This window comes from Puma concolor, chromosome C1 (assembly GCF_028749965.1).
Source record: "Puma concolor isolate L17-30 chromosome C1, mPumCon1.1.hap2, whole genome shotgun sequence".
In the NCBI taxonomy this organism is placed as follows: domain Eukaryota; kingdom Metazoa; phylum Chordata; class Mammalia; order Carnivora; family Felidae; genus Puma; species Puma concolor.
Window position 1 is genome coordinate 179,387,748 of NC_141674.1, and position 12,563 is coordinate 179,400,310.

At 41.4% G+C, this 12,563-nt stretch overlaps 1 protein-coding gene across 4 annotated transcripts in view; it reads left to right on the top strand.

The window, feature by feature from the left end:
* Positions 1-12,563, top strand: part of MYO1B (myosin IB) — a 191,821-nt gene that overhangs the window by 44,119 nt on the left and 135,139 nt on the right. For all 4 annotated transcript variants that reach the window (XM_086719171.1, XM_025912753.2, XM_025912750.2 and 1 more), the window contains exon 3: positions 11,421-11,536. In XM_086719171.1, the coding sequence (XP_086575297.1) occupies positions 11,421-11,536 (116 nt within the window). The remainder of the gene's footprint in view (positions 1-11,420; positions 11,537-12,563) is intronic.

Genomic DNA, 12,563 nt, shown 5'->3' on the forward strand with positions numbered 1-12,563 from the left:
TGCCCGCGGTGATATTTTTAGCCAGTATTTCAGCGTGGCATAGAACTCATATATAGTTCTGTAATTCATAGTCTGAAATGACTGGCAGCCCAGGAAGAAAGGGTTGTAATATGATGGTAGTTAAGTCAAGCCTCGGACTGCTCTAACAGTGGCCATGGCTGACTAGCCTGCTTGCCCTCCTTGGCAGCCATGATTTGTATGACCCCCGGACTACGTGTGGGCTCCCGCTCTAAGACCGGTCATTTGTGGGACAGCAGAGACAAGAAGATGAACAGTGCTTGATTCTTTCCTCAAACTGTGAATTGAGAAATCCTAGAAAAATAAAACTATCAATGAAAGCAGATGCTGGCGGTCATGAGGTTGTAGGGCCGTGGTGGGCCATGCTACAAGCAGGCACTGTGAGTAAGCCTCTTTGAAGTAGATGGGCTATAGAGTAGAAAGTGAGAAAACCAGTTAGGAACAGGCCCAGAGAAAAGCAGAAACATGAGCAGGGGATGAGCACACTGATACGTGGAATTGGACGGGAAGTTACCACCAACTTGTGCTGCCTTAGCATGATGCCCTGCACTCATACTCACTCTTGGGTCACAGGCTGCTCAGGGGTTCCTGGATGTGTTCCTTTGTTCAAGAGCTTAGTACTTGAGGTACAGGAACCCAGGACTTGATATAACATGACAGCATCACTGTGCTGAGCGGCTGAAACAGTCTGACCGAATCCCACTTCTCTGTTCTAATGTCACAGACTTTGGCGTAGAGCTTTGGCATAAAACCGTCTCTTCCACTCATGGGGAGACCTTGGGCAATTTTTTTTAAAACCTTCGAATGCCTCAGTTTCTTCTGCAGTAAAAATAGGCTGTTATTCATGAGTTCTCTCTATATATTTTGCATACGTATCACAAATATGTTCTTAGACCGGGTATGTGTGACGTACACACTGAATGACATTTTTGTTGGATATAAGACCCAGAGAGAAGGCTACATCGGTATTGACCTTGTGTTTGTAATTTTTTCACTCAGGCAGCTTTTCACAGTTTTGGACTGTGTCTAAAAAAACCCAAAGTGTTGGCTAGGTCAAACTGTGTTTTTCAACAACCAAATAAGACAAAAGTCTTCTTTGGGGGAATCTGGGAAATCTTACGGATGTCTAATGAAAAACACTGTGGCACGTAATGTCTTCATGTCTTGTGATCAGATTCCCAGGATCTGGGACTCAAGAAGAGGATAAATTCCTCCTCATGAAGTGAGTCGCGTGTTGTCATTTCTGAAGATCCCATCAGCTTATCCTGTATCATCATTTTCTCAGGATCCTAGGCGTTTAACATTAGCTTCATTAAGACGTACCTCACGTGCTCATCTGATAACTCTTCAATGCTCTGTATACAAAGACCATTTTGTAAGACTTTGGCATCATAGGATACCTCCAATTTAGCTGAGTTACTAACGTATGTTATAGGCTTTCAAGTCCTGGCTCTCTACGATGGCCAGCAGATTCCAATAGAGTGAAACTGTGAGTTTCTGTAATCATAGCAGGTAATATTTATGGGACACTTGATGTATCTCAGGTGCTGTGTTTCATGCTTTAACACAGAATCTCATTTAATCCTCAGATGAGGGAGGAACCAATATTCTCCTCCTTGTTCAGATGAGGAAACTTAACTTGGAGAAGTTAAGTAGATTACCCAGGAAACCAGAAAACTTTGCCAGATAACTTGGAACCATGGTTAAACAATATTTCAAAGGCATTTGAAGCAAATTAAATTCTGTGTGACATAGAATCTGAGCAAAGAGCTCAAAAACACTTAAGTCACTCTGATTCAGCATCTGACTCCCCCCCCCCAACACACACACACACACACACACACACACACACACACACACACTGACTGCTCTCAGACTGGATGGAGCTCAGGCCCCTCACTTTGATGTTTGAGGCTCTCTGCAATTTGATCCCAGTCTTATTGTCTGGGTGATTACTCACAGGAGATCTTTGCTCTAGGCAAGCTGTCTCATTCCTGTCTTTGAAATATGGGTGGGTGGGCCTTTGTACCTCTGTCCATGTTTAATCCATGTTGGAGCATGTGTCAGAATTAACTTCCTTTTTAAGGCTGGATATCTTCCACTGTATCTGTATACTTCATGTTGTTTATCCATTCCTCCACCAGCAGATGCTTGGGTTGCTTCACCTTTTGGCTGTGGGGAACAGTGCCACAGTGAACCTGGACGTACAGATAACTGTTTTGAGTCTCTGGCAATTCACACTTAAAAAAAATTTTTTTTTGAAGGATGCAACTATCTTAGTAAAATTTTAGAAAAAGAGAGAGGGGTTCAATCATTACCTAAAACCTGAATTCTCCTATGCCACTCTTTTTTTTTTTTTTTTTTTAAATTTTTTTTTTCAACGTTTATTTATTTTTGGGACAGAGAGAGACAGAGCATGAACGGGGGAGGGGCAGAGAGAGAGGGAGACACAGAATCGGAAACAGGCTCCAGGCTCTGAGCCATCAGCCCAGAGCCCGACGCGGGGCTCGAACTCACGGACCGCGAGATCGTGACCTGGCTGAAGTCGGATGCTTAACCGACTGCGCCACCCAGGCGCCCCTCCTATGCCACTCTTTGGGGTAACATTACTTTATGTGAATCACGCCCATCCTTTTAGACCTGCTCAAATCTTCTGACTTCCTGGATCATCATTCTTGGACCTCTGCAGTTCACAGTGACCATTCCCTCAAGCAGACCAGACCCAAGCACTCACCTAGGCAGTAAGAAGACTAATGACTCGGGGTGGCTGCTGGGTGGCTCAGTCGGTTAAGCATCTGACTCTTGGTTTCAGCTCGGGTCATGATCTCGTGGGATTCTCTCTTCCCCTCTCCCTTTGCCCCTCCCTTGCTCGCTCTCTATCCCTCTCTCTCTCAATATAAATAAATGAACATTAAAAAAAAAAAAAGATGACTAATGACTCATTTAGCCAAGAATCACTTAGATCTTATCTTTTTTTCGTGGCCAGACTAGTTAACTCTTAAATTTTATGTTTTATGATGTAAAAGTCTCACCTCCTGAGCTCTATTATAAGCTCCTTGGGAGCACAGACCATAGGAGTGTCTTTTATTTCCCACTCTGCCAAACACGATGTTGTGCGTAAAGAAGGCTCTTAGTAAATGTGTTGCTTGCTTGTTCAGTGGCTGTACCTAAATTCTGTCCAGGCAGTGCAGCCATGTGAAGGTTTATTTTTCCTTGGGTCCAACCCATCCTGGATTTGAACTGTTATCACTGTACAGGTGAAAGTGGCTTGGAGGAACATGGCTTGGAGATGGATTTGGAAGAATCCTACACATGCTTTTAATACTTCCTTGGTGCCATTTTAGGCTAAATCATTAGGCATCAAGTAAGATACTTCATTAAATATTACCTGTGGCATTGCCACTCTCCTGGTTTATTTCTCTAAAGTTAAGGAATGATTATTATACATTGTTTTGCATTTCTTCACGATGGAGGCACAACTTTGTGTGCTGGGATAAACATGAAAAAAAGTTTTTATTGGGGTGCCTGGGTGGCTTCGTCAATTAAGCATCCAACTTCGGCTCAGGTCATGATCTCACGGCTTGTGGGTTTGAGCCTCACATCCGGCTCTGTGCTGGCAACTCAGAGCCCGCCTCCTGCTTGGGATTCTGTGTGTGTCTCTCTCTCTGCCCCTCCCTTGCTTGCTCTCTCTTTCTCTCTCAAAAGTAAATAAACATTAAAAAAAAAAACAAAACTTTTTTTTTTTTTAGGATGAAAAATTTTCTCTGTAACTAGGTCTTTTCCTCCCCCTCCTCTTTTTTTGTTTATCCCTGGTGGCATAAGGATTTCAGCATTCCTGAGGTAATCAAATAAGAAGCTTCTGCCCAACAGATGGCTCTCTGTTACACAAAGGTGAAGATGCTGCCGAAAGGCATTGCACGGTGCAAGTTTCTCTGATTAGGCATTGTTCTTGGCCACTTTCCTCGAAGCTGAAGCTTCGGAGGCCTAACTGATAGAGTGGATCGAGTGCTCTGATGAGATGAAAGTGGACTCCTCGTCCTGACTGCACTTTTGTTAGATAATGCGCTGATACCGCTTAACTTCTTTGTGCTCCATCGTTATGGACCTTAAGGTGGAAACTTCATATCCATCTCATGGGGATTGAAGAAGAGTTTAGAAAAAAGGTGTTTAGGGGCGCCTGGGTGGCTCAGTCGTTTGAGCGTCCGACTTCAGCTCAGGTCATGCTCTCACAGTCTGTGAGTTCGAGCCCTGCATCGGGCTCTGTGCTGATGGCTCAGAGCCTGCAGCCTGCTTCACATTCTGTGTCTCCCTCTCTCTCTGCCCCTTCCCTGCTCATGCTCTGTCTCTCTCTGTCTCAAAAATAAATAAAAACATTAAGAAAAAAAATTAAAAAAAAAAAAGGAAAAAGGTGTTTAAGTGCGTATTTTATGCCAGCACTTTAAGGTTTGGGGATGAGTTTTTAAGGAGCTGCAGAGATGGTAAACAACTAACTGAAAATCATCCTGAAGAAAATAAGGACACTGGTAGATAGGCAGATGGGATGCCTAGTTAGAGCCTCAGCAAAGCAGGGGCTTTAAAAATATATTTTGGAAAAAGTTGATATTGAAAAGAGGTGCCAAAGTAGTCATCGTGGTGAAAACAAGTCATCGTAGGGTTTCAATTACATGTATTTTATGGTTTAGTTATAATTTTATTTTCAATTTCATGCGGGGAATTGAAATGTAAACTTCTAGGAGTGCCTGGGTGGCTCAGTTGGTTAAGCATCCGACTTTGGCGCAGGTCATGATCTTGTGGTTTGTGAGTTCAAGCCTTGCGTTGGGCTCTGTGCTGACGGCTCAGAGCCTGGAGCCTGCTTCAGAGTCTGTGTCTCCCTCTCTCTCTGTGCCCCTCCCGCCCCCTCCACTCTCTCTCTCTCAAAAATAAATATTAAAAAATTAAAAAAGAAACGTAAACTTTTAGAATTTTAGGTGTCTAAAGATCTTCATGTTGCCCCAGGAAGAGCTGTGGTACGAAGGACGTGAAACTGTTCTGACTTTCCTGTGTCTGTCTACTAATGTTTCGTTCACCTAGCATTGCGGGCTTCCACGCGATGGAGACTTGGAAAATATTCAAACTACGCTTCAATGTTTAACTTGAAAAAAGTTTTTTTTTGGTCGGATATGTTTCCAAAACGTGTATATCCTTGTCCTCAAAATCATAATACTCTGTCTCATTTCAGCCTTTCATCATCCTTCTTTGTTCTGACAAGATGCACTCAGGGCCAGCGGATCTGAGATGCAGGCTCTTACTCTAAACAGCTCTTCATTTTTATGCTCTTAAAATTATTTTGATCCCTTCTTATTCCTTTTCTTTCTTTCTTTCTTTCTTTCTTTCTTTCTTTCTTTCTTTCTTTCTTTCTTTCTCTTTCTTTCTTAACTTCCTTCCTTCCTTCCTTCCTTCCTTCCTTCCTTCCTTCCTTCCTTCCTTCCTTCCTTCCTTTCTTTCCTTCCTTCCTTCTCTTTCTGTCTCTTTTTCTTTTTTCCATTAGTGGCCATTGTGTCTTCCCTTAGGGTAGGAGTTCTTAACCTGGCATATCAGCTGTATGCAAACTTTTTTTTTTTAATTGTTAAAGTTTATTTTATTTATTTATTTTGAGGGAGAGAGAGAGAGAGAGAGAGAGAGAGAGAGAGAGAGAGAGGCAGCGTGCATTAGCTGGGAAGGGCAAAGAGAAGGAGAGAGAGAAACCCAAGCAGGATTCACGCTGTCAGCATAGAGCACCAACACGGGGCTCGAACTCAGGAACCATGAGATCACGACTTGAGCCGAGATCAAGACCCAACACTTAACTACCTGCACCCTGCAGGCACCCAGCTGTATGCACATTTTTGTTTTTCTTCTGGGGAGAAGTGTCATAGCTTTCATTGACGTTTCAAAGGGACCTACAACTAAAAAAAGGTTAAGAAGTGCTCTGTAGCAGTATTTTTTCAACTGTAAGTTTCAACCTATTAATGGGTGATAAAAACCATTTAATGGGTTAGGGCCCACAGTTTTTTTTAAAAAAATGGTAATGAATAGAGTTGAACAAATAATATCAGTGCATGACATGGTAAGAGTATTTAGGGTTTTGTGAGAGTTTGGTTTCATATATGTGTGTACGTGTGTGTAAATATCTACTCAAATACACATACTTTGTCGTGATGAAAGTTTATTTCTCACAATGAGTCGTAGTCAAACATTTGAAATACGCTGTGACAGAATGGCCCCAATTTAGAGATGTTGTTGCTGTTTCTCTGTAGTGTGCTGAGAGACCGTATGCCAAGTTCATTAGAAATGTGGCTAAAATGAAAGGACGTGAAGCTAGAAGGACTTTCTTTCCTTTTTGAAATATTTACAGAATTAATTACATAGGAATAAGAGAGGAAAGTAAGATAGAAGATAGGTCAACAGTGACACTATCCCAGTGCTGCCACTGGGAGTAAAACACAGTCGCGTGGGTCCTGAAGGTAAACACCACAAGCAGTGGTTTTCACCTCTGGTTCCAGATGGCCTTCTCTGGGGACACGTTAAAAGATGTGAGAGCCTGTCTGCTCCCAGACCATTGAAATTGAATCTCTGAGGATGGGGTTCTGGAAGAACTCTCTTCTAGAATAAAATGCATGGTCTTTGGGGTGTATATGTATCAGGGGTCTTTCTTCTGGGTTCTGAATTGCTGGATGCACATCCTCCAGAAAAGACTTCAGTTTTCACTGTGATCACAATAGGGATATACAAGTATTATTTGGTTATTCACAAGACATCTGTTCTGGAATGCTACAGATATCTGAAGTATGAAGACGGAGATTGTTTTGACCTGGGAATGTTTGAACATTCTTGATTTAATGTCTGCCCTTGAGAAGTGAAAGATAAAAGTTGCTAATTGTGCCCTTTGTAAGAAGGTAGAGCCTTTCCTCTTTCTCTTCCCTTTTCTTTCCTCCTTACTCCTTCCCCTCCCCTCCCCTCCCTTCCTCTCCTTCTCTTCCCTTTTCCCTCCTGGATGTCAGAGACTGGTCCCATAGGGCGGTGGGAATAAAGGGAACTTTCCAGTGTCGTGGTGGTGGAGTGCACATGCTTGAGTTCTTGGAGGTGCCAAGGGGTGGGAACATGGAGGTGGTAAGCTAGGTAGTGGCTGAGATGGTTAGGTTGGTTATACTGAATAAACAAGTACATACATACATACATACATATGAGGCTAATGAGAGCCAGGCTTGTCTCTGTTGGAGAAGGTCGATAGAACTTAACTGGTAGGTGATCTTGGCCATTATGTGAAAGGAATGCCTTTCAGTGTAATTAGCCTAATGGAAGAACATCCTCTGGATTCCAGTAGGAGTTTCTCTGTGCGAGTCCTTTGGGGCGCAGGGACAAGGCTGAAGTGTGAGCCCAGCCATAGAAGTGGCCTGCTGGGAAATGAAGTAGGCTGTGAGACACCTTTCTGTGGGCTCCCTTGGTGCTGGCACCATCTGAGCTCTGTAGTAGTAGTTTGTTGATGGACACAGGATCTATGCACCTCTTATTTCCAGTCAAGTAAGTAAGTGGAACTCTAGGAGGCAAGGGATGGATCCTTGTTGCTGCTCCCTTTTGTAAAGATTTGTACGTATTTCTGTGTTTCCTTTTCTTTTTCTCCTTGCCATATTCAGAATAAAAAGGACACACCCAGCCTTGTCTTTTATTTTTATGTACTTGTCTTTTTTTTTTTTAATTTTAAGATTAAAAAAAATTTTTTTAATTTATTTTTGAGAGATAGAGCATGAACTGGAGAGGGGCAGAGAGAGAGGGAGACAGAATTGAAGGCAGGCTCATGCTGTCAGCTCAGAGCCCGACATGGGGCTCGAACCCACGAACCCTAAGATCGTGACCTGGGCTGAAGTTGGACGCTCAACCCAGCTGCCCCTTTATGTACTTGACTTTAAGAAACTCTGTGTCTTATCTGCAACCTCTTGATGCTGGTGGTTACTTAATGAGTTCGTTTGTAGTTCTTTCTAGACTATGGTGCAATAAGAAGATACTAACTTTAAATAGTATACAGTTGCTTGTTAAAAAAAAAAAAATGTCTGTCAATTGTAAGTCCAGGTGTTAATTGATGTAAACATGAACTATCTGGTCCCTGTTGTTCTGATCCCCAAAAGGGAGTTTTAATCTGGTATTGCAGTTACCTGAGTGGAGAATGGATAGCTGCCTAAAACCAGAGTAGATCTGTAAACTCCACCCAGCCAATCAGCTGCTGCTGGGCATTCTTTCCTGTCTCAGACAAAGGAGGACTGTGACTGAACATTTGAGTTATTCTCTTGGTACGTGTGGGAATATTTAAATCTTTGATTAATGCACATAGACCCTTCAAGAAAAAAAACCCTTATAAACAGTAAGGGCAGGTGTCATGGTAGAGGACAAACCTAGTAGGAATTCATGATTAGAGGATACATATCTGAAACATATACATAAAGTAGAATGGAGAGATAGCACAGTTACTTTTACTGTTTCCTTATTGAGATTGATAAAACTTGCCCTTTACTGATTTGTTGAGCTCTGTTGGTGTATCAGTAATTGTTGCTGGGTAACAAACTAGCTCCCCAAATGAGTGGCCTAAACAACAACCATTTATTTGTGCACAGTTCTCTGGGATAGCAGTTTGGGCTGATGTGAGCTTGGTGTATTTTCTCCTGGTCTCACCTGGAATCACACATCTGACCTTAGGCATCTGGTGGCCTAACTGGGACTGGATGGCTTAGAATGGCCTCAATCATATGTCTGATGGTTGGTTGTCAGACTGTGCAATTCAGGGCACCTTGGCCATCTACGTGGCTCAAGTTCATTCACATCCTGGCTTCCAGCCATAGCCATAAAAAAGGGGTTCATCCTATACAGGCACTATTCAAGCCTCTGCTTGTGTCTCATCTTATTTTTAAAAAAATTTTTTTAACATTCATTTTTTGATAGAGACACAGTGTGAGTGAGGGAGGGGCAGAAAGAGGGAGACACAATCCGAAGCAGGCTCCAGGCCCTGAGCTGTCAGCACAGAGCCTGACGCGGGGCTCAAACTCACGAACCATGAGATCATGACCTGAGCTGGAGTCGAACGCTTAACCGATTGAGCCGCCCAGGTGCCCCTTGTGTCTCATCTTATAATGTCCCATTGGACATTTGACAGTCAAGTCACATAGACAAGTCCAAACTGAAAAGCTGGAGGAGTAAACTGTATCTCTTGATAGAAAGAGTGGCAAAGTCACATTTCAAGGGGTCTGCCTGCAGGGGTGGAAGGAATTGTTCTAGCCATCTTTGCAAACAACATCCCACAGTAGGAGCCTGAGGGAAAAGGGTATACTTTAAAGATTTGTTCAGTGGCAACACGTGGCATAAAGGTTTAATAAAATATTAGGCACTGTATACGTACTTGCTATTATATTTCAACAGAAAAACAGTTACACGTGAGTCACTTTCTTAGATGAACTGGCCCTGTCTGCATCGGTCATTCAGTTAACCAGTATTTATGGGACATCATTAAAAGGTCAGGCCCTTTCTTGGTGGTAGGGAAAGAGTTGGGGAAAAAAAGCACACGATTCAGTTACGTATAATAAAAGTCACAAGTAACAAAGAGAAACGTATTAACTCAATAGTGTGGCTTTTGATTTTGAGGTTGAGGTAGCAGAGTTTGCTTTTTCTGTAAGAATGCCACAGAGGCAGATTTTTATCAAGAGGTTAGCCACCGTGAAGTGTGGTTTTAGGGAGCACCTTGATCATTGGTTTCTCTGCCAACAGCAAATACGTATTTCGATTATTGTGTTCAAGAAATTACCTAAAAAAGGAGAGTCATGTACTTTTCTACTGAAGAAGGCCGATCTTTTAATCAACAGATACTAAAAGAATAACCAGTCATTATATTTTCATATCTGCCAGTGTAGCTAGTATTAGTTCGAAGCTAGTGAGACAGTATTTCCATCTGTAGCATCCGCTGGCCCAGGTAGGTTGGAGTGTGAAGAAACCTTCTTGAAAAAGTCCTATCCAAATGGGGTAAGTGAGGAAACTTGGAGTCATCTCTTGTCAGGCCAGATTAATTGGTCCTTGTGATAGAATGTCAGAAATGAATGCCAGAAATAAATGGAGAAGCTTGCGTGGGAACAGAGTTTTCTTTCGTAACTGTGGTCTTGCCTGTGCTTGATAGGATGAAAAAGTATGTGTAGAAATGACCTGTTCAGTTTTCCAGGTTGGGGGAGAAGTCTTTTGTAATTAAAATAATTGTGACCCATGTTAGAAAGAAATCATAATGTTAAAGAATGTTAAAATGTTTGTACTGTTTTCTATTCTGTTCAATTTTCTGGAAAGATCTTGACAGTCTTGAATCCGGTAATGGAAATACCGGACAAATTTGTTGCTCTAAAAATGCCACCTTTTGTTGCATGCGCTGGAAAGGTGGGGAAGTTAGAGCTGACTTTTTTTTCCCCTTCTTTTTTTTTCTTTCACCTTTTTCTTAAAGCAGTTTTTATCACTTAACGTATTTTTGTTAGTGTCCCCTGTAATGTTGAAACTGAAAGGAAAAATGAAGCCACTAAAATGAGTTCCAGTTACATGACTTTGGCTTGTGGCATTGTGCTAGTCTTTGTACAAAATGAACTGAACCAGACTACTCTTGCTTGCCAGGAATTCCAGATCAAAATGGAAGGGAAGATTAATAGTGTTCCAGTTTGTAGTGTGAGAGGGTTAATGTGTGCTAAAATAAAGTATTGGTCCCTCCAAAAGTACATTTAAATTCTACCTTAAATTTAAATTCGACATTAAACTTACCCTCCTTTACAAAGTACGTTTAAATTCTGGTATTACAGTACATATAATATGAAATTATGTTGTTTCAAGGCCCAAGGGATAACTGTGGCTCTCAAATGGAGTTGGGCGCTGTCTGAGCCCTTTGGAGAGATTGAAAGGCTGGTGTAAGAGCAGTGCCAAAGTAGAGGCCTGTTTGATAGGTGTGGATGTGGTTCAGGAGGAGGGAGGCCCTGGGTTCCAGTGGGCTCAAACAGGAGGCTAAAGATGAGAGAAGGAAACACCAATAAGAGAGAGCCTAGCTGTTGCTCAAAATTAGCTGTGGCTGGGGACGAAATTTTTGGCAAGCGTCACAGGATTTTGGAGAACTCTTATCCAAGATCAAAAATTAATCTGGAGATTTATTTTGAAAGGTATTTTCAATGTACAAACCTATGCCTTCCGCTTATCAACAAAATGAATGAACACTATCGGCCATCTGCCTTCAGAGATATTAAATGTTCTTGAAAAGTGTGAATGGTCAAGGAGTAGAGATAGTTTTGTGTTTCAAGAGGGTGAAACCATGAGGTACTGACCTAAGTTGTTAAAATACTTCCTGTGTAATCATGGGGGGTATTTTCTTCTTGCTTTTGCAGACGTATATTGGAAGTGTGGTTATATCCGTTAACCCATACCGGCCCTTGCCCATTTATTCACCAGAGAAAGTGGAAGATTACAGGAATAGAAATTTTTATGAGCTGAGCCCTCACATGTAAGTACGGTGTTAAAGCATTAAGTTTCTCTTTCACTCCAGAGATGTGCAGTTGACAGATGTGTCCAGCTGTTTCCTTTGAGTCTCCGGAAAATGTTTTCGTCATTTTTTAAAATTAGACAAAGGAATGTGGAAGTTAATTGTTAATGCCTTATTTTAAATTAAAGAAAAAAAGAATACTTCGTTGGGCGTCAGGCCCTTTAAGTTCTAAAATATTTGGGTTCAGTATGTAAAATATGTTCTGTTAAAAATTTTGTGTAAGTAGCAGCTGCCGCTAATTATTTCTGCAAATAAAACAAGAATGTGCATTGTTTATTCTTTTAAAGAGCCCAAGCAGCATTTTCATAAAGTTGGATCCAGAAAGATCCCAAGTGTTGAGTTGTGTAATGGTTTTTGAGCAAGAGGAAGAAATAGTACCTTCGGTTTATAATCTTCACAGACATTTTTCACCAGATGTGTATATCAGACCAATGATTTCACCTTCCCTGAAGCTGGACACTTGTTTGATTTTTCTGAAGGTCACTTGTTAGTGTAAAGAATTTTTGTAAATAATAATCTACAATAATCACATAGTGCCGAGGTTGAAAAACCCTGCACTAAAGTGAAAGAGCCTGCAGAGTTTCAGTTGTGTTCTAGCAGAAAAGAATTTTCTCTCTGTGATTGAAGATGAGCTATGGGCTCTGTTGACTTTGATAGAAAGTAAAAGCTAATAATTAAAAGATATACATACCCCTGTCTTAGATGTTTCCCTTGTTAATAGAGCGCATAGTGACATTTTTGGACTGTTTGGAACTAAAGATTTAAATAATTCCTTAAAATGGTTGTTCAAAGCTAAATGTTATCTATTTTACCAGTCAAGTGGATTCTGATTATTCTGTTTTCTTCCAGAAGTAGATTTTGCAAGTACATCTTGTTTCATTTTGCTTTGAAATTTGTTTTATAAAGTTATCCCTGAGGTTAAGTCCGTGTCCTGAAATATTTTATTTGATGCCTGAATATTTATTTTAAATTCTCGGCCTTGAAGCCA